The sequence below is a fragment of the Eumetopias jubatus genome, unplaced genomic scaffold (genome assembly GCF_037043125.1).
Source record: "Eumetopias jubatus isolate StellerSeaLion01/CBP00866 unplaced genomic scaffold, mEumJub1_p1.0 scaffold_4, whole genome shotgun sequence".
Lineage (NCBI taxonomy): Eukaryota > Metazoa > Chordata > Mammalia > Carnivora > Otariidae > Eumetopias > Eumetopias jubatus.
In genome coordinates this window covers 90,943,884-90,970,347 of record NW_028274810.1, presented here as the reverse complement: position 1 = coordinate 90,970,347, position 26,464 = coordinate 90,943,884, and the positions used below count along the sequence as shown (strand labels likewise).

The window sequence follows — 26,464 nt, the reverse complement described above, 5'->3', positions numbered from 1 at the left end:
CTTAAATGGAGATTCCAGGCTGAGGGGAGAGAAGCAGCAAGGGCATTTAGATTTGTGCCACTTAACCACACGCACAGGGACCTCAAACGATTGCAGTAAAGGCATACTTCAAACATACCGAGTGACTTCAAGGTTCGCGGGTGGTGAGGGGGGTCGGGGAAGTCAAGGAAGGGTGGGAGCCTTACCATCTTGGGAGCTTTTCAAACTGTCACGCTCAGTTATGCTAAATCCCCTTTGAAGGCTGTGTGCCCCCACCCAGACTCTCCCAGGCATGCCTTTGCTCCTACTGACACTGCCATACTCTGTCCCTCTTCTATATGCAGTGAAAAACGACTACACTACGAATAATACAAGGGGAAATGACACCAAAAAGGGGAGGGGGGGGTTTGAAAAGGTCGGAAGGCAACAGAATGGTTACAAGAAAGGGAAGCAGAGAGAACCAGTAAAATTCGAAGACTGGGCTTAGGTTCATCCAAAGGCTTCCTAGAGCTTGGTAGCATCCCAGCTCAACAAGTCTAAAGTAATTCATCATGTTACATATGGCAATAGTTATTTCTAACATATGAAAGGATGGTAAAGGCAGACTGTGTGTGGGTGGCTTAGTAGGTAGCCATATTGAACAGGTAAGAAAGCACCTGGTTTTAAAAAATTGTAACCATGGAATTTCTGCATTATGAAGAGAAAAAAAATTTATTATTTTTTTGAAGAAATGCACACTGGATATAAAATGGTGTCCTGAGAAACTGTGTTACAGCTTCAGAGGAACAGAACATCCGAGGGGTGCTGTGAACTTGCCCTTTGTCATATTTCCAGTCTTATTGCTCCTAATTCAGCTTTGACAACAGTGAAACGCTGATGGTTCTCTGAACAAAACACAGTAATTCATAACTCTCCTTCAGCCTTGAATTTCTCCCTCTACCCTCACTATCTACTGAGTCTCCTATCCAGGCACTGCCTTCTTGAGGAAGTTAACATTCTTTAAAAAAAAAAAAATGTAGCACTTGAAGCAGAAGTAGAGGTAAGGTAGCCTCCTTTCTGTTTATTGAACAATTTCATTTCTGATTTTTTTCCTCCTTGGGAAAGGAAAAGAAAGAAATTTCTAGCTTTGAGGGTTTGTTTATTACAAATAAACAGACTGACCAATACTGCTTTGAACCTAGTATTCAAAAAAGAATGGCTATTTGTTTTCTGTCTTCATCTGAGTAGAAGGTTCATTGCATGTAACACATTGGACACTCATTTAGATGCTCTTAGTGGTGCTCAGGAATGTAGAGTTGCATTTGTTTTTGATGTGCACAAACACGGATTGATTGCAGCAGCCGAATGACTAAAAATGAAGCCCTTTTCTAGTTTATATTAGGCTTAATTTTTTTGAAATATATTCATTCCATTCGAATAGAGAATAAAGCTAAGAAAAGTGTGAATGTACTTTTTTTTTTTTTTAATAAGGCTTGGTTAGTTGCTTTAGTGTAGTATCTGTTCTTACCAGCTTTTTCTTATTTTAAAATTTATTTTTTGTTTTGTTTTATTGGAGCTTTGGTATGCAGTGTGTCAAAGCTCCAGCCAGTGTTAAGAGCTCAGGCTGTTTAGATTGAGAGAGTTACGGAGTTTTGGCTAATTTTGTTTTCTTTAAGCCCATTCTTTTCTTTTTAAATCTCTTCCATGTCTGTAATTATACATTCTACATTATAATTTAAGAAGTGAAAGTTACACTTGTAAGTGCATACCTTTAAAGCCTTTGACTCTGACCCTAGAATATTAAGAGTAAGCTTGCGATCAATACTAGAGGTGGTGATGACGATTTTATTTTTTTGTAATCTCCTTCCTTTTCCCTTTTCGTTTAACTTTTATTTTAATTTCTTTATTGTCCGAAGATAGATCCTTTATTGTCTACTCACAATGTGTTGCTTATTCAAGTGGCAATTAATAGTAATATCTTTAATTATCATGTTTTGATAGCTACCCTAAATTCTTGTATTCTCTCTCAATGCTGGCAAAAAAAATTTTTCACTGGCATACAAAATATTTAACTCTCCTTTTCTCCCCTTTAAATATTTTTTATTGTGGTAAAATATATATAATATAGAATTTATCATTTTAACCATTTTTAAGTGTACAGTTCAGTGGCACTTAGTACTTAACCATTCTTTTAAAACATAGGATTGCTGTAGCCCTTTTTTGAAATTGGAGTGTTAAACCCTGTCCTGGCAACTCCTCCCCTCCCCTCATGGTTTTGGAAATGTATATAGATATTTTAAAAACTTTTTATCAGGAAATAATTTTCAAGCCTACAGAACAGTTGGGAGAATTATACCAGGAGCTTCCATACACCCTTTAACCAGATTTACCAATTAGCATTTTGCCCTATTTGCTTTATTATTCTCTTTCAATACAATATGCACATGAATTGTTTTTCCCTGAGCTGTTTGAGAGTAAGTTGACAGCATAGCCATTTAGTCTTAAATAAATATGTATTTCCTAAGAACAGAGACATTCTTGGTCTAACAGTAAACAACTTATGGAAATTTAACATCGATACAGAACTTGAATCCAACATCTCTATTCCAGCTTTGTCAGCTTAGCCGAATTCAGTATTTTCTGCTTTCAGTACAGGATCACGTATAGCATTTAGTTGTCATGTCTTTTTAGTCTCTTAATTTGGATCAGTTCTTCAGCCCCCCCCTTTTTTCTTTTTGTCTCATGACATTATTTTTATAGGATACAGGCGCATCTTTCCCTTTCCTCCCCTTATAAAACATACCACACTTTGGATTTGGTCTGTGTTTTCTCATGATTAGGTTCAGATTATGTATGGAATAGTACATTAGGGATGTGTCTTTCTCAGGATATAAATCTAGGGGCACACGATATTCATCTGCCACTCACTGATGATAGTAATTTTAATGACTCAGTCAATGTGATGTCCAGTTTCTTGGCAATATAGTTCCGTTCTTCCCCTTGCGGTTTATCAACAGTCTGTAAGACCATACAAATATCCTAATTTTCACTAGGATAATCCTCACATAGATGTGGCATCCATTGATTCTTGCCAAGTTATTTTTTTTCTTAGGCGTTCTCATTTTCATATACTGGTCTTAATGCACACAGTAACTAAGCCTGTGAATATGCTTTGGTAATCATGATGGGCAGTGGATTTTGTCACCTGGGTTTCACTGAGATTTTTGTTTCCTTAGATGGTTTCACTGTGATTATTTCTTAACCAAATCTGAGTAGGATTGATTTTAACCATTTGTGTAGCAATAGCTTACTGTTTTTACTACATTGTCGTTGGGTTGCTGATGGACACAAAGATTGAAAACTACAAATTGGTAATAAAAACTAATGTATAATGGATTCATTGCTGTTTTCAGGGATTGAAATACTAAACAGAATTAGCTGAGTAAGAATGTTCATCAAGTATTTTATTACAAAATAAAATTACATTTTATTAGATTAGTAACTTGCTTTCTCAGTAATGGTCAGCGTGCTGTTGGCTGCATGCTTAATCTGTTGACTGACTCGTGATTTTGATGCTGTGAGGACACCGAGATTCAGTTGCTGACTTCTCCAATTTTTTCCCTCCAGGGCAAGAGGATTATGACAGATTACGACCGCTGAGTTATCCACAAACAGATGTATTTCTAGTCTGTTTTTCAGTGGTCTCTCCATCCTCATTTGAAAATGTGAAGGAAAAGGTGAGTTGGTCAGATACTCTTGTCCTGAAAAAGCTGACCACAGAACTTCTGTTGAGTTGTTGTAAAAAGCTTTAGAGGCTTGGGGCGCCTGGGTGGCTCAGTCGTTAAGTGTCTGCCTTTGGCTCAGGGCATGATCCCAGGGTCCTGGGATCGAACCCCACATTGGGCTCCCTGCTCAGCGGGAAGCCTGCTTCTCCCTCTCCCACTCCCCCTGTTTGTGTTCCCTCTCTCGCTGTGTCTCTCTCTCTGTCAAATAAATAAATAAAAACAATCTTAAAAAAAAATAAAAGCTTTAGAGGCTTGTGGATTAATGCAGATGTATTTTTTAAAATACTTTTTCTCTAGTGGGTGCCTGAAATAACTCACCATTGTCCAAAGACTCCTTTCTTGCTTGTTGGGACCCAAATTGATCTCCGAGATGACCCCTCTACGATTGAGAAACTTGCCAAGAACAAACAGAAGCCTATCACTCCAGAGACTGCTGAAAAGCTGGCCCGTGACCTGAAGGCGGTCAAGTATGTGGAGTGTTCTGCACTCACACAGGTGAGGACTGTGTAGCCCCTTGTTTATTTACAGTTGGGTAGTTTCTTAAGAGTATTAGGATTCCGGGGTTATTTTTAACAGTGGTCTGCAGTGCTCAAGAAAGCTGCCCAGGAAGACTCGGACCAGCTGCATAGTATATACTCTTTTGCTAGAGGTTCTGTGTTTATGGAGAAAATTATTAAGCTCTGAGTAAAACTCTTGTGTTGGTGAGCTCCCATATTGTACTGATTCATTTGTAGTAGTCAGGGATTGTGTTAAATTGTATGGGAGGGTTCCAGATTAGCACTAATTTACAAGAGATTATGTGAATGGTTCCCCCTCCCCCCCAGACACTTAAATTTTTATATAAATGTATCGAATCTTTTCTTATCAGTTCTGACCACTGATGCTACAGTTTCTGGGGTAATTCAAATGACATAGGGAATTAGTCATAGTAATTGAGACTTTGATTTTAGAGAAAGCTGCCTTGGCTATTTCTCAAGCATGCTTTATAAAAGCATCAGTTCTTGTGTTTTTGGAGACATTCCTTCCTCGTGTGGTCGTCTCTGTCCTTCTGTCCATTTCTGAATAATTTAACTGGAGCTCTTCTCCTAGTTTGATGGGAAACGTCAGATGCTGAGGATAGGGAACAGTGTTAGAATTTATTAAGAGTGGGAGCTATAACTGATCTGTGTGGTTTCATCTTTTCCACCCTCATGGTATTACTGACTGATTCTCCCCTTTGAGTACTCTTCTGGGGGCAAAGGAAAAAATTATCGAAATAGCACAGAAATATTTTATTCTATTGGTACTGGTGCTTTGAGATTTGAACACTGAGTAAACATGTCTAATTAGAATAGGGTAGGGCTAAAGAGGCTTCTTATAATTACATTAAATCCACGTATATTTATCATGCTTACTTGTTTAGGTAATTGCTTCTTTTATTAAGTTTTCTTAAACACTACTGGATTCTTGATTATATGTATACTAAGGCAAATGGCATATATAATTAACCTATTATGTATGTACTAGGTGTTAGTATGTATGGCCTAGACATAATTTAATAATCTCCAATTCAGTGCTAGGTTGGATATTTAAAGATAACATTTTTATGCTTAGCTGGGTATTCCACATGATAACTTTCAGGTCTAAAATCATTCTCCCACCGCCAGTTTTCCTTGGCAGTTCAGTTCTGTTGCAAAAGCAGGCATTTTAAAGTTCAGAAGATCTTATATCCTCTCACACACAGCACTGACTGAGATTTAAAAAGAAAAAAAGCCTGATGCTTGTGTTTTGACACCATCATCAGTAAAGTGAGAGAGAGAGAGTGTGTGTGTGTGTGTGTGTGTGTGTGTGTGTGTGTGTGTGTGTGTGTTGGAGAAGGATGTATGTTGAACATGTGCGTCAGATTATAACTAACTGTATGCATCCTTTGCATACCCCTCTCCTCCAAGTATGGGTTGCCTTTGGGGGAAATGGAGGCAAATAGACCATGTGGACCCAATTCTAGGTCACTGGTGAAGTTTAAAGAATTGGATGCTTCCATTTAAGATTTTTTACAATATGAACAGGTTTATATAGTAAGTCACTCATTTTGCAGACAGTAGGAATTTGAAAAGGTCTTAGCAACTACATTTTTCTTATCAGATTTTGACGTTTGGAAAAGTCAAAAGAGAAGATAGAAAATGGGGTGTCTGGTTGTGTTTGGGAGATAGAACTTTTAGGACTCCAGATTCTGTTTGTTGGTTCCTCTAAAACTGAACTCTGTATCAGATAGTATGGGTAAAGCAAATACTTGTTTTGTTTTTAGGGGATTATCTTTGTCAGTAAGCAAGAAAGGATTTGCTTTTTATGAAGGGGTGCCCTAGTTTCTCATGGTCCTCTTCTTTTTTTCCTTTATAAAATGCTTTTCCCTTTCCACCCTCCCCTTTTCCTTTTATATTTGACTACCAGAGTTTGCCCTGAGATGTGTAGAAAGAATTTCATAGGAACTTTACTTTTGTTTAACATCTCTACTTTGTAAAAGACGTAGAAGAAAACTTTTTAACTTCTTTGCTTCTTTTTAAGTACTTAATGTTATTTCTTATTTATTTTGTACCTTATGGGATGTGTGGGTGCCAGTCTTCTGGGATGCCTAGGGTTGAGGTGGAAATACCTGGGGTAGTCTGGGACCTGGTACTTGTTACTGGAGCTGTGTTCTGGGACTTATGGGGAGATTTTTACTTGGGATCAAATTGACTTAAAGAACACGTGAAACCTCTTTGGGTGGTAAACCTGTGGCTTCAGATTTAGGTGAGTTTAGGTGAGTCTGTAGACCTGGGCCCAAGGTACCAGTGCTACTGAGTCACACTGTCACGTTGGAGTTCTGCCTGAGGTGTAAGTGTGTTTCTGCATCTTAATCCCTGTAGATCTGAGAATATTCTTTGTTTTCACTCCATGCTTTATGCTCTGATATCCATGAAGACATCTTAAAGCATTGGACTGCTTGCTAAAACTCATTCAAGGACCCCATTCTTTGTTTTCTTATGACTTGGGTGGTGGTTACTTGCTCTAATAACATTACTGAATAACTGAAGTGTATGCTGTTTCTAGAGTCTGTTCCTTAAACTTCTCCCACGTGGTACTGTTGAACAGTTAACACTCTTTCTAAATGTCTGAACCATTTTGTTCTGGGAAACTGATATACTCTAAATCCTGATTAATCCCATCCAGATATGTCATTGAATCTAGAAACATGTAGCATGCCTGTAAGTCTGTTTGTGTCCTTCAGTTATTCAGGGGCTGAATTCACAGAAGTCTGAAATTGTAATCGATTTAGTTCCAGAATGTGTGTGCCATTCTTCTCATTGGAAATACTGAGGAGTTCTACAAGGCTTATCCAAGCCATCTGTGTTTTGTTTACATATCCATTTTTTTCTCCAGGCATTATTTTCATTAAAATGTTTTTTCAAAGTGTGATTGTTTTAGAAGTCAACATACAGCATTTCCATAAAAATTACTTTCTTGCTCAGTTAACCTTTTTTATGTAAGAAGTTTCTGTTCAATTATCTCCTGTCCTGATAATGGGCTTAAGATCTAGCTTTCTGGCATGTATTTTTCTGAAGGCGCATTGCTTCTGTGAATTCAGCCCATTTAATCCAGACTGCTGTTGTATCTGCTGGTCTTTCTAATCCTCTAACCTGGCTGCTATTCTCTCTCCTCCCCTCTGTCTTGTAGAGAGGTCTGAAGAATGTGTTTGATGAGGCTATCCTAGCTGCCCTCGAGCCTCCGGAAACTCAACCCAAAAGGAAGTGCTGTATATTCTAAACTGTTTTCTCCTTCCCCTCTATGCTGCTGCTTCCTGTCCCACTACTGTAGAAAGAGCATTTAAAAACAAAGGAATAAAACCATCCTGTTTGAAAGCCTCTGCGTCTTTTTACTCACCACCTAAGAGCAACCTCTGTATTAGTTTTTGATCAAGAATGCAATATCTTATAGAATATTTTTTGTGATCAGTAGTCAAGTTGGACTTGTTTAACTTTCTGCTTCTTGAGTTGCCTGATGCTCAGAGCTTTTTGGTTTGGATTACTATTGCAAAAGGGAACTTGGTGTGGCATTAAGAATGTTCTCTTGGAAAAAATAAGAGTTTTAACACTTAGCTCTAGATGGAGAAAATAACACAAACATCATTTTACTCTTATGATCAATTGTAATTGTAATTGCATGACAAACTTTATGGAAAAAGGGTGACCTGCTAGTAGAGTGTAACGGGGAAGGGAGGATTCTTCTCTGGTTTTCTTTTGTGCAGTGAAACTTTGTGTTGCTATTGCTTTGGCTGTCTGTGCTGTAGTGGAGTATTTGTCAGTCTGGGGTGGGAAAGGTATTAATGTATCTGCTACTGCTTTATGAAATCATTTGTTACCATATCTTTTAAGAATAGCATCCATTTTAACAGTTGACTTAAGGTTTGTTAATGTTGAGATGTAAAGCTGCCACCTTTATATTTTCCTGCTTCTGATTTTATTGTTGTGAGGGAAACATACAATTGTGGTTACCTTCAAATTTTGAAATTAAAAATATACAATTGTTTGTATAAATGCCTGATGAAGCTTTATTCCTGTTGCACTGACTGGTTCTAGTTTTACATATGTATCAGGTGCCCGCATTTTGCTTCCTTGAGCCCCCCCCGGGCTCTGATCGGTGGGATGCAGGGAGTTCAGAGTGAAGGTCTTTGACGCAGCCGGGGGAGCTGCGCTCTCCATCCTTGCCTGCGCCTTCCATGTAACAAGGATGCCGCTGCCGGCTGCTGGCCCCTCGGTCCTGTTCCATACTCCGCTGTTTCATTGGAATGCAGAGCTGCTTCACTTGTTTTTATGTAAAATGTTTCAGCGGCATATTACACAACTCATTGAATGAGCAAATGACACATGTGGCTTGTTCGCTTCTTGTGACATACATTGGTCTGCAAAAAGCTTTCTTGAAGGACCACTGTCTCATTCATGAATATCCATTCCTCTGCTCCTGAATTGCTGGATCCTTCCAGTGTCCTTCCTGGACAAAACTTGGTGAAGTGGGATGATTGTGTTGAGATTCAGAGTTTTAACGTTTTGTTCTTTGCCGACTCTTGGGGGTTTGAATGTTTTTAATTTGATCTTAGCTTTATTATACTGAAAATCAGACTGCCCATTTTTTTCTTTCTACCCCTTTTCAGAAAGGCCTAAAGAATGTATTTGACGAAGCAATACTGGCTGCCCTGGAGCCTCCCGAACCGAAGAAGAGCCGCAGGTGTGTGCTGCTATGAACATCTCTCCAGAGCCCTTTCCGCACAGCTGGTGTCAGCATCGTACTAAAAGCAATGTTAAATCAAACTAAAGATTAAAGATTAAAATTCGTTTTTGCAATAATGACAAATGCCCTGCACCTACCCACATGCACTCGTGTGAGACAAGGCCCGTAGGTATGGTCCCCTTCCCCCTCTCATTACTAGTTAATTTGAGTAATTGTGTATTGTCAGAAAAGTGATTAGTACTAGTTTTTGTTTTGTTGTTTCAATTTTTTTTTTTTTGTTTTGTTTTGTTTAAAAGCAAGGCATGCTTGTGATGACTCTGTAACAGACTAATTTAGGTTGTTGAAGCTGCTCCTGGGCTCCATCCACTCTGGAGAATGATCTGGGACATTTAGGTTTTGTTTTGTTTTTCTTTTTTCTTTTCTTTTTTTTTTTTTTTGCGGGGGAGGGAGGTGGGGTGCGGGGAGTGTGTGTGGGGTTTGTTTTTATTTAGTCATGTTTTTTAAATTCATTAACCATTGGACAGCCCTTAAGGGGAGGAGGACGGATTGATTCCACATTCCACTTCCTAGATCTAGTTTAGAAAACTTGTTCCCCACCTGGTGCTCTTAGGAAGGAGTATAGTAAATGCCTCATTTAATAACATACTCCTTTTTGAAAGTTGCCTTTTCTCTCCACCCTTGAGTAGGCCCAGTATTTGATGAAACTCATGAAAGTGGGTGGAACCTGTCTTGCCCCTCCTCTTTTTCTAGGATGCACTATATATGTGACTGTGACTTTCAAGGAAATTTGTTTGCCATTTGCTGATTTTTTTTTCCTGAAGTTAATTTCTAACTTCTTTCACTGATAAATGAAGAAAAGTATTGCACCTTTTGAAATACACCAAATGGATTGAGTACGTAATTAAAAAACATTTTTTTTTCCCTGTCAGTCATTGTCTTATATGCTTAGCATAGATGTCCAGCTTAATAGTGTATGATACGGTGTTCCTAGAACACAGCTAAAGACCTGGTAAATTGAGGAAATGTGAGGGGTGGCGCTAGGAGACAGATGTCTATGGAATGATGCACATCCTCTTTCAAGTTGGGAGGATGGAGACCTGCTTCATGAAGAAGCTGGGGGTGTGGGTGGGGGTGGGGAGAACATTTAACAACATGGGGACCAGTCAGGGGAATCCCCTTATTTCTGTTTTGCATATGAGGAACCCTAGAGTAGCTGGTTAAGGCTCTCTAGTTTAATAAAAAAATCACGGAGTCTTATGAAGACTCTTCATAAGTGTTAATAGGGATTTTATCCACTTATTTTGGTTGCAGTTTCCAATTTTTAAAAATGTTTAGGTAATCTCCACCTTCCCCAAATCCTAATTCTTGTAGATTCATTAGTGTTGAACCAATGCTTTCTCATGTCTCAATTCTTTGTATATGCATTCTTTTCAGATGTATTAAACAAAAAACCCTTCACAAGCCAGCCTGGGGGTTGTTCTTTTCCCTCCGCCTCTTTAGATACCTAGGAGTGGGGACTTGACTCTTCGTAACATCAATTTCTAACAAATTTTGGGATAAGATTTTAAAACTTTATTATTACTATTATTATTTTTTATGTACTTTATTGCCTTTCTGGCCTTCAGTTTGAGGTGGTGGTTTCCCCTCAGTATGTTCAGGTTTGTGCCTTCTCCCGAGTTTGGCAAGTGGATTCATAGCAGTCCTTAGTGAAGGTGATGCTCAGGAAGCTCACTGCTCATGTTGTTGGGAGGGAGTGGCAGCACACCTCTCTCATCCATTGCTTAGGTGGAAAGCGGCCAGTTGTTTTCTCAAGTTTTCTGTATCAGTGCTTTTCAGACTTTGTTGCTTACTGGAGTACAGCTTGAGCAATGAGTTTTTGAAAGCTTTCCATGTATTTCCAGAACACGGCCACGTTGGAGAACCATTGCTCCTAGATTGTTACCCAGACTGCTTCCATCAGATTCCAGATTCTGTGCTGTGAATCTGAATATGGGACACATTTTCATTTACCTTAAGGGCATTATACTGATCTGTAAGAGAGCCTTAGAAACTAAGAGCTGTTGGTACAGTGTAACCTCATTTTGGTGGTTTTCTAAGTGGAATCAGTTTGGCTTGATTCCGTGCTGTGCTGGAGCTAAGCTGGGTGGCTTGGTTGGGAAGGGGTTATGAAGAGGCAGATCTAAGCTTTACTGTTTTAACTAATGTTTCTTGCTCCTTGTTGACCGTGCTAGGGAGAGGTACTGGGATTGTGCTCTGAGAGCCTAGGATCAGGGACCGTATATCCCTAGTTCTTAGTACAGTGGCACATAGGTCCATCCTGATTATTGCTGTGTCCCTGGCCTAGCGTAGTGTTTGACACATGAGAGATAGCTCTAAAAATAGTCATTGGGGGCACCAGGGTGGCTCAGTCATTAGGCGTCTGCCTTTGGCTTGGGTCATGCATGATCCCAGGGTCCTGGGATCGAGCCCTGCATTGGGCTCCCTGCTCCGTGGGAAGCTCTCCCACTCCCCCTACTTGTGTTCCCTCTTTCACTATGTCACTCTCTGTCAAATAAATAAAATCTTTAAAAAAATAAAAACAGTCATTGGATGGTACATGATTTCATGATTTCAGGAATGAATGAGTGAAATAAAGGTCACATGGTTGTGTCAGTGAAACATCCATGTATCAGAACAACAACAAAGACAAGGGGATTGATTTAAGCTAACAGTTTTCTAACTAAATATTTTCTTATAAAGATTTTATTTATTTATTTATTTGTTATTTAGAGAGCATGAGCTGGCGGGGAGAGGGAGAGAGAGAATCTCAAGCGGGTTCCCTGCTGAGTGTGGAGCCCTGACATGGGGTTCGATCTCATGACCCTGAGATCAGGACCTGAGCTGAAATCAATTAGGGATGCTACCCAGGCCTCCCTAATTAAACATTTTTAATTTGACTTCCACATATCAGAAGAACGTGTGTGGCAAATGGATGAAGTTAACCTTGTTTTGTATTTAAATACTGTTTTCTGTTTGACTTAACAGACTTGTCTGTCATCTTGGCTTAGTGACTACTACTACTCAGGGAGTGTGATCTAGAGGTTGGAAAAGGATTGTCTAAAACAATCCTTAGCAGGCTTAGCTTGTGGCAAAATGTACATTTAGGCTAATATGACACTAATACGTCACTGGTTTTCTAAAATACCAGATGTTTTACTGAAGGTCTTAGAAATAGGTTTTGTGTTTTGTTAAAGTTGTACCCTTAGAGCTGGATTTTGTGCCAGCAGGGGAGCATGTTCCAAGGGGAAAGGGAGGGTGATGGTATGAAAGCACCAGTTGCAGTATTTCCTTCATTCTAAGGTGTATTTGTCCTCAGTCTTCGTGTTGTAGTCAGAATACCTCTTAAAATTTGTACAGTTAATGTAGTATTTTTTTTTTTTTTTTTTGGTTTTGAAAAGCTGTCATTAAACCTGCTGGTACCGTAGTTGCTGTCTTTGTAGAATGGGTAAAAATAACGGTATTTCTTTTTCTTCGTTGTTAGGGTTGCACTATTTTTTTCTCCTCCCGTTTTGATAGTAGTAGTGTTTGAGTACTGCGTGCTAAGAAACTCTGGTGCACGAGGACCTTGCTTCTTGAGGAGGATTGGAACTTAGTCCCCCGGGGTACAGCTAACCTACTGTTGGGAGATTTGGCGTATAACCTGTGGGGAAGGGACAACATTTCGCCAGGAAGTGGACTTCATTATCTTTTGGGAGGGGCTGAGCTCTTCCTGGTTAGGGTAACTCTGAATGACATCTGAGGGAAGTAGCTTGAAATCACATTCCTAATTCAGATCTCCTTGTTGTCTGCAGGCCTTACTCCGAGTTCCCCCAACTTCAGAGCATGATCCTTTAACAACGTAGAACAACAGAAGACCTTGCCTTATTATTTTCTTTCTGGGACTGTTTAAATACTTTGAAGTTTATACAGTATATTACTTTTGAGTTTTTTCCAAAGTGCCTTCCCTTTTTCTTAAGCCTCATTTCATTAGCTTTTGCTTAATGCTGCATTACAAAGCACCCTAACCCTCTGGCTTACCACAAGCTTGTTTTTCTCTCACTAATGGGTCAGTTGGGCCTTGCCTCCAGGTTTCAGCTTTGGCTCAGGTTGGCTCCAAGCTTCTCATGCTGGAGCCTGGTTCCAGAGAGCAGTAGTTACCTAACAGTGGACTTCTCATGGTGAGCCTGGTGAGCCAAAGGGGGTGCAAGGTCAAGCACATTTAATTTCTCATATTTCATTGTGCAGAAGATTCCATATAGCCAAGCCTAAAGTCTGTACCACTTATTCATTCATTCATTCATATATAGTAAATTCAAAAACAGTTTTTTTTAAAGCACTTAATAAGGCCCTGAAGATATAGCAGAGAATAAAATAGATGTGGGATCCTGACTTCTACTTGGAATTTTCCTTGCAAATTTGATAGCTATTTTTGAATAACCATTTGGTCTCTTCGCCCTTGGAATGGCTTTCGAGAAAGTGAAAGTCTTGTCTGTGTGTGCCTGCCCGTGGCACACAGTCGTCAGACGGCTTGGTCCGTCCTGGGCGCTGGAGGTAGGGGGGCAGGACAGCCCTAAGCCAGTGCGCCCTTCGGCGGGGAGCTTGGACTCTCCCAGGCTCTTGATCTGTGAAATAATTAGGCATTTAGTCATCATTGGGGTCTCAGATACACGTCCGTTGCCTGCTTAGTCAACAATTAATGGGAAACTTAAAAAAAAAAAAATTCCTCTGAGATTCTGATGTCTAGGTATGGGGTGGGGCCTGGGAATCAATTTAATTTTTAAAAGCTTCCCAGGTAGAACCTTGGTTAGATATGTTTGGGGATCAGTGCACACCTCAGTGGTTTTCTCTTCCTTTTCTTTCTTTTTTTAAGATTTATTTATTTTAGAGAGCATGCAGTGGGGGAGGTGGGGGGGGAGAGCAGAGGGAGAGGGAGAATCTCAAGCAGACTGCCTGCTGAGTATGGAGCGTGAAGCGGGGCTCCATCCCAGGACCCAGAGATTACAACCTGAGCAGAAATCGAGTTGTTCGCTCAACCATCTGAGCCACCTAGGTGCCCCACCTCAGTGGTTCTTAACTCTGGTGGTGTGAATGTTACCTAGGCAGCTAATTTTTTAAAAAAGGAAAATAATGCCTGGGGCCATTTTAGGCAATCTCTGGAGATAGGGTCACTTAAATTTATCACTTAATTTTTTTTTTCCACATTATGTTTTGAGAGGCATCATTTCTTTAAATCTCATCAGATTATTTTAGTGTTCCTCCAGGTTTGAGAACGATGTCACTAAATGATTTCTTAAGGTTTCATTTATATCTGGCATGAATTTTAGAGTAATCTTGGGTCGCAAGTCTTCAGTTTAACTGTTCTTTGAGGAAAGAGATTTTCCAAACTTGTGGTTCCAACCAGCATTCAGTTCTTGACTCCTTAACCAGAAAAGAACGTGTAGAGAGTTCATTGTCATATAATTTATTGGTGAACTGGCACTGAGATAGTTTGGGCAGACGCCTAAGTAATTAAATTTCTTAGGCAGCAGTGTGAGAGAGAGCAGTTACTTGAGTTATGGAGATCAGCTAAGGTTTTCTAACTCAAAGCTAGAATGTAGGGAGCTATATTTCCCTGATAATTTCAAGACAAGTGTAATTTCACTGGAGATGGGTATCTTTTTCATTCCCCTCACGAATATTCCAGTTCACCTGCAGAGAGTACACCAAACCATATTCCAAATAGTGTAAAGTTAGTACTAGAAATGAGTATGAAATTGAAGTTATTCCAACAGACTAAATTGGACTTGTAGGAGATGAAGTCTCTTGCTAACTTAAAAAACAAGGCAAGGTCACTTTGTTCCTCTGATGTAGATGTCCTCTGTTGTGTGTCGTCATCGCTGCCCCCCCTCCCGCCCCCCCAGCACACATGTGCACACTTTCGTCAAACCTTTAACCTTTTTTGGCAGGGTGTGGGCCAGTGTTACGTGGCTTTATTTCCCCCTTTTGTTAGTGAATATTTAGTTCTGGGTGGATTGAACAAAGTCTGAGTGATTAAACAGGTAGTGGCTCCCTTTGTATTCTGGCCTGATACCGATGAATTAACATTTGATTGGATAGGGTCTTAGTTTGTGGTTGAGCTGTAAATTGGTATGGAGTCCCATGGCCAGTCTCAGAGGCAGGAATTAGAGGGGTTTGCAGATAATTCAGTGCTTTTGAGCCATAAGCACAATTCTTTCTAAACTCCCTGATCATGGGCTATTGGGGCATAACCTCAAAAAGGTGGGCAAGCTTGTGCCAGTACCATGCCATCTATATCTTGCTTTTAAACAATTTATTGAGCTACATTTTACCCTGGCCCCTTCTGCTCTTTGCCAGTAAGCTAACCCATGAGCTTCTTGGATTGTTGAGATTAGCTCCACCTAGTGGTAAATTTAAGTTAAAACTGGCAGTTGAATCTAGGGTACATTGTACCTGCTATCAGGACACCACTCCTTATGGGGTTTTGATAGATGGCAGAAGGGTGGGGAGAAAGTGGTGAGGTAGAAAGGAGTAGAGGCTGAGTCAGTATACTGATGGACTGGGGAGACTGAATTATCTAGGAGAGGCTCTTAGGGTCAGCCTGAGGCTTTACAGTCAATCAGAATTTAAAATTCTGGATGGTGTCTGCTGTAGTGAAATAATTGCCCTGAGTCTTGACTCTGGCCTTACTAGCCACGTGATCTTGGGTAAGTCAGTGAATGTCCCTAAGCTCCTTTGCTTCATCTGTAAATGAGGAATCATGGTAATATCTACATCTCAGGGGTGAATGTGATGACTAAGTGGGATCATATAGGTGAACATACTTTATAAATGCGAAAGTGCTATGAAAATATTAACAGCTACCAGATTTGCACTGCAATGGGAAGAATTTAGAGCAGGGAGCCCAAAGCGGGACTTGATCCCAGGACCCTGGGATCATGACCTGAGCTGAAGGCAGACGCTTAACCGACTGAGCCACCCCGGCCCTCCTCAGGAAGGATGACGAATCCGTGTTGAGTCTTGTAGAAAGAGAAAAGTTCAACTGTTCAACTGCCCTTCTTTTTTTCATTATAGCAGCTCTGTGAGTTGGCAGAGGAGGGTTTGTTGATGAGAAAGCTGGACCTTAGTGAGTACCCAAGGCCAAGGGGATGATCGGAGTGCCAGTTCTGAAATCTGGCACCCTTTCCTTTTTCTCCTTACCATCCCATGGCATGGCCTTTAGAAAAGCACCATTGTTTTCCGTATATTTAATATGGGCCTGATGAGTAGGAGAAAGGAACCTCATTATTAGGTCACAAAATCTCATTAGCTTGACCCAAATAAAGTGAAGTGATTGGGATTCTGGATCTCCATCATCTTTCCACAAAGGTCAGGGGTCTTCACACTGGAGTTCAGGTGGTAGACTCAGAAACCTCAGATCATGTTTGTATTAGTGATTTCACTTGATCCTTAATACAACCCTGTAAGGGAGGTGGGATAGATGGTACAATTTGTCAGATGGCAAGACTGAGGTTAGACAACTTGGCATTGTGTGATAGAAAATGCATAACTGGCTTTGGATTTGAGTTTTGGTTCTGTCACTAATTTGACCCTTTGACCTTAGGCAAGTAACTTAAACCTTCTGAGCCTTGCATTCTCTGTGAAATGGAAATAGCTATACTTAACTTTACCTGTGAGTTGTGAGGGTTACATGAAATGCTGTATGTGAAGCACTTAGCTTTACAGTGCTTGCAAGTAGTAGGTACTAGGCAGTAAATGAAATGGATTGAAGGTGTCATCACCATTGTCATCCTCATCCTCATTAACTCTCTTCATACTAGGGCCAGAGAACCCTGCTGGCTTTTGGGTCTCAGGCTGCTATACGAATGAGGGGCCCTCGGCACCCCCTGCTAGGAATAGGAAAACACTTTTAGGGAGTGTGAGAGTATTGTTTTACTCTCCCTGACATCTCATCTTTAACCAACTCTGTGATTGGGCTGGCCCTTTGTTTGGAGCTCCAGACCCACAATGGAGCCTCATTTCCAGCTTTCTGAACCTCCTTTGTAAAGCTTTGGAAGGTCTACATTGGTCTGATGGGAGAGAGATTTTGGGCTTGATTCTGGATCTCTTACTCCCTGAAGAGCTGCCCCCTTTCCTCCATAACTTGAGGACTTTACAACTGTTTTGGTGTTAGGGAGTTCGGTGCATCCCTTGGCAGCTTTGTGAAGGGTGTGTAGGCACTGTGAATTCTTCACTTGCCTCATGTGAGAATGACTTCACCCCAGGGCGCTGAGTTTGCAGAAATTTCCCTGTCTTAGATGCCAGTGTGCTCTAAGACTAGTCTTTCCTTAGCCCACAGGGATCTTGGCCCCTGGTAAATGTAGCGTGACTAAATGGAGTCCTGTTTTTGCATTTAGCTTGCATTACGGTGTCTGATGTTCTCTCCGTTTCTCCCTGATAGTAATATAATTCTCTGGATTAGGAGTTGGAAACCCAGGTTCTAGTTGGGGCAGCAGTTTCCTTGGACAAGTTGCTGTACCTCTTTGGGCCTCAGTTTCCCCATGTATAGGTAAAACTGATTTTCTGTTCCTTTTTGGTTTGTGTCTTTTTAGCAGTAAACCTCTTTTCTTTCAAATAAAATCTTACGGAGGGCCCCATGAAGGGAATAGAAAAGGTGTCCTACGGAACAGAGATGCTGGGGTTGAAGCCAGGCAAGCAGTTTTGCTCTCCCACTGCTTCCTTGTCTCCAATGCAGATGTACACGCTTTGTGCCCCCCTGTGGGACTTCTGGGGCTCTACCAAGAGATGTGAACATCACTGGTACAGGATCATCTCTACAGCTCTAAGGATTTTTTTGCTGTTGACAGGTAGTTAATAAAAATCTGTAAAATGTATATATGAAATGTACAAGTAGACTATTGAGTCTTTAAGAAGAATTAGATTTTCATTGATATATTTGAGAGATTCTAAAGTTTGGTTCAGTCTGTAATGCTTTAATATGTTGCAATGTCCAGTAAAGACTGACTTAGTTTTGCTTGTAGGATAAATAATTAAGAGTGGCCGATACCGTATTTCCCTCTCTTAGGTATCACTTCCTTCTGGGAATACCCGTACGATCCAAGCATTAATATAATTCAGTAGTGAAACTAGATGCTTTTACAGATACCTCTCTTACAAGTATCCTGGCATTCTCCACTATTTATATAGAGCAGATAGAACATTTGCTGTTGTTTGTGTTTTGGGAATCATTCTAGTGCCAGTTTCATATTAAGGGATTTAGGAATACTGAATAGTAAGATAAGTATATATACTTTGGAGTAGAGGGATGTAAATTTGAATTAGATTCTGTCACTGACTAGCTGTGTTTGAACAAACTGCTTTAATTTTTCAGTCTTGATTTACACATCTTTAAATTGAGCCAGTAATACCTGTTAACCTTTTGCAGATTTGTCATAAGGATTAGGGGATAATGTATCTTCAACCTCCAGTGAACATACAGTCAGACAGAAGGACCAAGATTGGTCTGTTAGGGAATTCTCATGGAAAAGCATCCAGTTTTATGTTAGTAGGTTCAAAAGGTAAGTCACCTCGTGTGATTTACTCATTGGTGTTTGCTCACTTCAGGGAACATTTGTTTATGTCTTGTCCATTTGCAAGAGGCAGTATAGAGGAATAATTAGGAACAAGGACTCTAAAGCCAGACTGCCTGTGTTTAAATCTTAGCTCCACTGTTTACCTGCTGTGTGATCTTGGCTGAGTTACTTAAGTTTGATATTTCTTGTGGGGATAATAGTAACACTAACCTGCTCAGGAGGTGTTTTTTTTTTTTTTGTTACTGTTTTTCTTTTTAAAGATTTTAAAGTTTTTTTGTGAAGATTTTATTTATTTATTTGACAGAGGCAGCGAGAGAGGGAACACAAGCAGGAGGAGTGGGAGAGGGAGAAGCGGGCTTCCTGCTGAGCAGCATGGGATCGTGACCTGAGCCAAAGGCAGATGCTTAACAACTGAGCCACCTAGGCATCCCAGGAGTTTATTTTTTTATTATTTTTGATTTTTTAAAAAAGATCTTATTTATTTGAGAGAGAGAAATCACAAGCAGGGGGAGGTGGGTAGAGGGAGAAGCAGACTCCCTCCTGAGCAGGGAGCCTGAAGTGGGACTTGATCCCAGGACCCTGGGATCATGACCTGAGCCAAAAGCAGACGCTTAACCTACTAAGCCACCCAGGGCACCCTTCAGGAGTTCGTTAAAAGTAGAATGACAAATCTGTGTTGAGTCTTGTAGAAGGGGAAAATTTAGAGCACACAGAGAGTGGGGTCTGGTAGTATGGTACCAGTGATATGGCTAAAAATTTAGCAAGTGGCTAGTCTAACCCTGACAGCATTTTTCTCGTTATAGACATCTTTTCTACCTTACTTAGATGAATTGTTTGATTGATGTTAGCGATCACAGGTTTTCAGGGCAGGTCTTACATACCTAGAAGAGATCTAAGGTTATAGAGGGTGCTTACTCAAAGTCACATAAAGCACATTTAGTGGCAGAACCAACCTAGATCAGTATATACAGTCCAGGACTTTGTTCCTATTTCACAACAGAGGATACTCACTTTTTTTAATTTTGAGAGGGAGAAAGAGAAAGCATTGGGTGTGGGGATAAGAGGGGGAGAGAGCATCGTAGGCAGGCTCCACACCCCGCGCAGAGTCCGTCACAGGGTCGATCTCACAACCCTGAGGTCATGACCGGAGCTGAAATTAGGAGCTGGACACTTAACCGACCGAGCCACCCAACTGTCCCAGAGTATACTCACTTTTTTTTTTTTTTTAAGATTTTTTATTTATTTATTAGAGAGAGAAAGCACATGAGATGGGGGAGGGTCAGAGGGAGAAGCAGACTCCCCGCCGAGCAGGGAGCCTGATGCGGGACTCGATCCCGGGACTCCTGGATCATGACCTGAGCCGAAGGCAGTTGCTTAAGCAACTGAGCCACCCAGGCGCCCTATACTCACTTTTTTAAATGACTGGATGAGCAGTTCTTGTTAATGAAGAATAATAGCAAAACTTAGTGTTTAATACGTTATAGGAAAACAAAGTCTACAGACACGGAGTTTTTCCCCACAGGTTATGGGCCATCACACTTTCTACCCAAGTGCTTGGAAGACTGTAAGTGAGGGGAATAATCAGTTAGGGGGCGCTTTCCAGTAGGTTGTTTCAAAGAATATATAGTTACTGAGCCGGGGCTCACGGGAGAAGGGTGTATTCCTGATGTCTTGGACAGTGGGTCTGACTTGTGATAATATTATCCCCAAATGATATACATGCTGTTTCCATAATGGTAATGAGAGCTTTATGCATAACCATTTTTCAGGAAATTTAGGCTCAGAGGAATTTGCTCAAGTCAGAGCTTCAAAATGATGAAATCATGATTCAGCTCCAGATCTATCTGATTCCAAAAGCCAGTGTGTTTCTCACCATATGTGAGAATGCCCACCGCCCCCCCCCCCCCCCCCCCCCCGCAAATGTGAATGAATATTCTTAGAAAGGTTGAGCTCAGGCTGGAGCCACACTAAATTTAGGAAGACCTCTGTAAAAAGAGAAAAGACCAGAACTGGAGGCAGGCTGCATCTGCCCTGTTTTTCTTTCCTAGAGTCAGTGGGTGTGTAGATGCCGGTGGTTTGGGTTCCTTAATGTAGGAAGACAGTGTAGCCACCTCTTGGAGGCAGAGGCTGCCCGGGGGCTTGGGAGGAGGGCGTGGAGCAGAGTTACTCAGGTGGCCTTTGATGGGACTAGTCTTAATACCAGTTTGGGTTGGTTCAGGCTGAGTCACCAGTGCTGGGACTGACACGATGGATGGCTCCATCCGTTGAAAAGCCAACTGGGAAGGACCTTTAGAGGTTATTTAGCCCAACCCTTTCACTTCTTTGGGGGTGGGGTGGGGTGCAACAGTTTTGTTTAGATATAATCCATGTACCATATAATTCACTTATTTAAAGTGTATAATTCAGTGTTTTTTATCTATTCACTGACTTGTGGAACTATGACCACGATATATTTTGGAACATCATCTTTACCTCAGAAAGAAACCTACCCCATACCCTTTAGCTGTCACCTCCTAAACCCTCCTCCCCCTGCCCCTTGTCCCTCCAACCTTAAGCAACTAGTAGCCTACTTTGTCTTGCTGTAGATTTGCCTCTTTTGAAAATTTCATATAAATGGAATCATACAGTGTGTGGTCTTTTGTGATTGGCTTCTTTCATTTAACATAATGTTTTTAAGGTTTCTCCATATTTTAGCATATATCAGAACTTCATTCCTTTTTATGGCTAAATGTTCCATTGTATGGATATACATTTTGTCTAATTCATTTATCAGCTGATTGATTCTTGAGTTGTTGCCACCTTTTGGCTGTTAGCCTAGTGCTCCTGCGAACAGTTGTGTACATGTTTTTTTGTGTGGCCTTCCAGTATTCAGATGGAGAAATTGAGTGGAGTGGTTTGCCCAGTTCTCACTGCTGTTCCCAGTGTATCCTGGGGCTGGAGGAGGCTGTGGTGTCATCTGTTTGACCAGGATGGTAGCTAACTGTGAGGAGTTTGATGCATGTAGAGACTTGTGGAGAAGCTGAGATTATTTTTAGTTTGGGGGCCTTCGGTTCCTCCAGGACAGGTGATAACAATGCAAGGACATGAGGATGGACTTAGGTATCACATTTTCCACTGACCTTCAGTGCAACCCTAGACAGGTGACTTGACTTCTGTGAGCCTTGGATTTCCTACTTGAGAAATGGCGTTAATGCCTGTCTTGCAGTATTATGAAGAGCGGCAGTGACGGAGGTGAAGCACCCCGCGTAATGCCTGATTGGCTAATTCCTATTATTTAGGAAGATAATGGAGGAGCAGAGGAAAATGGCCAGAGGTGGACCTGTAATGCTCCAGAGGAGCCACTAGATGGCAGAAAAATAGCAAGAAAAGTCTGGTTGGTTGTATACCTGGGACTTAGAAAGGTTTCTTGAGTTTGTCTTTCTCATTGGCCTGGAAAAAGAGCACAGACACTCAAACTGCTGGGAACAGAGCCCACTGGTCCGCAGTCGCTTGTCACCCCCACCTACCTGTAGCCTGTACTATAATTCTTAGAACCATTACCACCCTCCAGGACCAGTGATCTTGCTTTCCATTTCTCAAATAAATGAGTGTCTTTCAGTTCACCTGCAGCCAAGCATCAGTCCTTATTCTCCCCATTTAAAAAACTGGATCATGAGCCAAGCTTTGGTGCAGACTCTGTGTTTGGGGAACTTGCAGACCAAGATATCTCTTGTTACGGACACATCCTGTCCCTCCAAGCAGCAGCATCAAGTTTAGGCTGCCGGGGAAGGGTGAAGTGTCCATGTGTGGGGTGGGAGTTGTAGGGAATTGGTTTACCTCAGGGCTATGGAGAAGATTTGGGTTCGTTGGAATGTATGCAAGCAGAGAAGTCCTCTTACAGGTGTACACTGGGACTGGGCCATTAGGCCAGACGACCTCCATGTTTTCTCACGGTTCTGAGCCTAGATGGCCAGGAAAGGTGAGCACAGGGAATCTTCAGCTTTTTCCTGGCTCATTCAGAAAGATTTCCTACTGACTGGTTTCTCCCAGCCCCCTTTTGCCTCCAAGGAGGGAACTTTTATATCTAATAGAATTGAGGCTCCCCAATTTGCAAGGGCCCGTGAGTAGAGGTTGGAAAAAGTAGAGAGAGGCAGATTGATGGGACCCTGGGCTGGAAGGTAGCCTGGAAAGATCATGTGGCCCATATCCTTTCCTGTGGACAGATGGGGCTTTATAGCTGAGAGGCCTTGGTCAGGCTGAGGCTTAAATAGACCGTGGCCCAGCCTCAGCCGTTCACTGGCAGGCAATTGGCTCTGGTCTCCTACCGTCTAATCTTCGTATGTTTTTTGTCATCTTTTCTTAACCTGTGTGTGAGCCTCTCCTTGTATCCAGCATGGTGTGAAGCACATAGTGAGTTCAGATGACTGAACAGAAGAGAGGCGGGGAGGAGAGGGGAAGTCAGGAATGCAGAAGAATCCAGCAGGGGAAAAAATAACGCATGGGTCATAATACCATCTCATGTTCATCTTCCGAAAAGCCCGTGAGGCAAGTAGAGCAGGTGTTTATTTTACAAGTGAGAAAACTGGCCTAGAGTTCAGCTTCTATAAGATTTCACAGATGGAAATCAGAGCCTTTGGTTCAGAGTCCAGTGCTCCCTCTCTGCTTGAGCACCTTACCTCTACGTGGATGATGCCCCTTTTCTACCGAGTGGCTTCTGTGGTTAGGAAAGCTGGGACTGGCATTCCGCTAATTCACAAAATGGGTAAGGTTCATCTGAGCACCTCTCCTGTCCATTTTCCTTCTGCAAAGCCACGCACCCTTGGGGCAAATTGTTGGCTGTCACTTGGTCATATTGAGGTGGGCTGGCAGCGGTGGTGGCTTGGTTTCCAGATTAAGGAGTCTGCATTTTGCTTCAGTCACCTGCACTTTTCTCTTCAGATGTTAAAGGGTAAACCAGCCCCTCTGGAGTTGAAAAGCAGGACACTGGGGAAGAAGGAACATGTAAAAGCGTGTGTGCATGGAATTTTAGAGCTACTAAGGAAGTTGCAGGCTTTGGAGTAGAACAGATCTAGGTTTCAAACCATCTGTGCCATCGAACAGCTGTGACTTTGGATAAGTCCATTAACCTCTCTCAGCTTCAGTTTCTTCATCCCTAAAGCGGCACAGTTGCTGTGTTGTAGGGCTGGGGAGAGTCAGAGATGTGTACACAGAGAAGCATGTCCCCGAGTGGCTGTTGTGCGTCCGAGTTATTTGCAGTCTCTCTTGGGTGCTGCCGATGGATGGACCCTTGATTGCCTTCTGCTCTGGTGAGCTGAGAGCAGGAATCCCAGGCCTGGTTCTTGGGAAGCTCACCCCAGGGGCGATAGAATCTGATGCATTTGTACTTTCCCAGGAGAAGGGGGAGGATGTCTTTAAACTTCATGTTGGCTGCTGGGCCCTGGGACAAAGGGGAGACAAGCCCCAGGGCTGAGACAATCCTGTCTTTATTATCTCCGATGTCTCAGGCCTGTCCCTGCCTGGAGATATATGGCCGGGAAAGCTAGCTCTGTGGCCTCGGCACGATTCCAGGTCCTCGGAATGTCTGGCTGTTTTATAGCAAACAGGATCACGCACAACAGCCCAGCATCCAGGCATCTCCACCCCAGCAAGCTCTTTCTCTCCGCCAGCTTGTAAAACAGTGGGACCTACAGCAGTGTGACATAGGCCCCATGCCTCTGGGGGTCCCAGCAGCCTGGCACTGCTGGGGCAGCAATGCTGGGCAATGGTGGATCCATCTGAGACTCTGGGCACAGGGCCAGCAGCGCCCTGGGAGCATCTTCCAGACCAGGCTCCGCCTGGCTCAGTTCTTACTTGTAAGCCATGGGCTGCCCTGATTCTAGCTGCTTTCTCCCCCTTTTGTCCTCTTGGGAACAGCTGCAGGGAGCCACTGAGAAGGCTTGTTTACAGATGCACTTGGCACGGGGTGGGGAGACCAGTGGCGATGAGTCCTTGAGTTCCAACCTCCAGCTGCTCCCAGGTGCTGGGGAGCCTTCCGCTCTGGGCCCCAAAGAAACGAGTCCACACTGTTGTCTTTGGCTGAGGCTTCAGGAACTCAGGGATGAGGGGACCAGGAGACAGTGGGTCAGATGGCTGTCCAGGGCACCGTTTATAATGAGGCCATATGGGCTGGCCCTCCGGGGAGGCCTTGTGCAGGGACCAGGACTGTGGACCCCCGGCTGAGGCTCTTCTCTGGGTCCTTGAAAGGGGATTGGGGTCTTGCAGTCCAGGCATGGGTGGTAGATGAAGATGGTTTCGTCTCTTTGCCTGACTCTTTTGTTCGGGAGAAGGAGTCCAGAATAACAGCCGTAGAGCTGTGGTGGTAGAGAGCTTTTGAGCCCACTCCTGCGCAGACCTTCCTTAGGTAGGCAGTCCACCTTGCGCCCATCTGGTGCCCAGCAGATGGCTGCATTGCATTATTTTCTGGATTGTATGCCTTGGTTCATTTGAAATTTATTTGGTGACATCGGAGATGATAAAGCTTCCCTGCCCCGCCTTGCCCACATAAACTAGAAGATCCAGATCCTACCTTGCGGGAGCTCCTAGTCTGAGAAGGAGGATATGCAAGTGTAAGCAGTAGTGTGTGTGGCCCAGTGTGCCATATACTTCAGGGGAAGCGCAGATCTGCAAAAGGGGTGCCTGTCTGTTTTCCTGAAAAGTGTGTCCTCTGCCCAGCGGAAGTTGGGGGTTCCACCCTGAAACATCTGGCCTTGGCCAGGCTTAGGATCATGGGCGAGGGAGTGACCGCAGGAGCATTCTGTGGCGTTCACGGCAGTAGTGCTTGCTTGATGGCCCAGTACCAGCCGTGTGGCAGGCAGCGTGTTAAGTGCTTTTCGTGCTTTATTGTCACAGTAGCTCAATTTCTAACTGAGGAAGCAGGTGGAATGATTTACCCAGGGTACACAGCTAGCACATGGTAGAGCTGGGCTTACTTGACTCCAGGGCTTTTAAGCACTAGACCCCCTTGGGGTGGACAAATAGCATATGTAATTTGAAAGGCTTATTTTAGATAACCAGATTTATTTTGAAATGTCAGATAGAGCTAATAAAGTAAGGGCTTTGTCTCTGAAGGCAAGAGGTATAGGTTAAAGGTTGAGAACCCCTTTCCTGCTAATGAACTGATGCCTCTTCTGGGCAAGCTAGACGGGGGTTCTGACCCTTGAGGGCAAGTTGGAGGGGAGTAACCTGCTTCTCTCCTCACCATGCTGGGGCCCCCCATCCCACTGAAGCTCGCTGTGGTTGCAGGTGGGTGCCTGAGCAGCTTGGGGACCAAGAATCAGATGCCATATTGCTGAGTGGAGAGGGGTGGGGTGTGTGGGGGTGCTGTCATCAGGCATATGGCTATGCTGCCTGGCCAGGTGGGCAGGGGAGCGTGCATGTCCTAGGGCAGAAGTGGGGAATGGGACAGGCGACTGTTTACTGGACACCGCCTATATTACGCTTCAGTTCCCACAGCAGCCTTTGACATGGCATGGGGGGAGGGGAAGTGGAGACTCAATGGGGGTTAACTTATCTGAGGTCACCCAGCACACAAGAGGCCTGAAGAGACTCATTCCCAGATCAGTGTAGTGTTGGTGCTCAGGCTTCTGGCACCACGCTGTGCCTGCTCTTCTGAGGAATGAGCCTAAAGTCCTCTCCCCTAAGCCCCCTCTGATTTGAATGACTGAGCTACCCTCTCTCTCAGCCTCCCTCTTTCAAGACTGAAGCGGTCTGAATTCTTGGCAGCAGCCCTGCATCCTCTTGGTCACTTCTCTGGATTTATTCCAGCTCTGTGTTGAATCAGAGGGGCAGCAACTCGCCCTGTCCTGGCCGCGATAACCATCAGCCATTCCTGAAGCTTCCCAGGTGGCTCCAGCCGCTGTCCAGGATGGGGGTGAG

The 26,464-nt window shown here is 42.8% G+C and overlaps 1 protein-coding gene across 4 annotated transcripts in view; it reads left to right on the top strand.

Annotated features, from left to right (window-relative positions):
• CDC42 (cell division cycle 42) overlaps positions 1-10,445 on the top strand; it is a 48,486-nt gene extending 38,041 nt beyond the window's left edge. For 3 of the 4 annotated variants that reach the window (XM_028090772.2, XM_088022573.1, XM_088022574.1), the window contains 3 exons: positions 3,586-3,695; positions 4,041-4,238; positions 8,908-10,445. In XM_028090772.2, coding sequence (XP_027946573.1) covers positions 3,586-3,695; positions 4,041-4,238; positions 8,908-8,997 — 398 coding nt within the window. In that variant the 3' untranslated portion in view covers positions 8,998-10,445. Of the gene's footprint in view, positions 1-3,585; positions 3,696-4,040; positions 4,239-7,433; positions 8,221-8,907 lie in introns of those variants that run through there. The other variant, XM_088022575.1, reaches the window with a different exon arrangement.
• Positions 10,446-26,464: the final 16,019 nt, after the last annotated feature.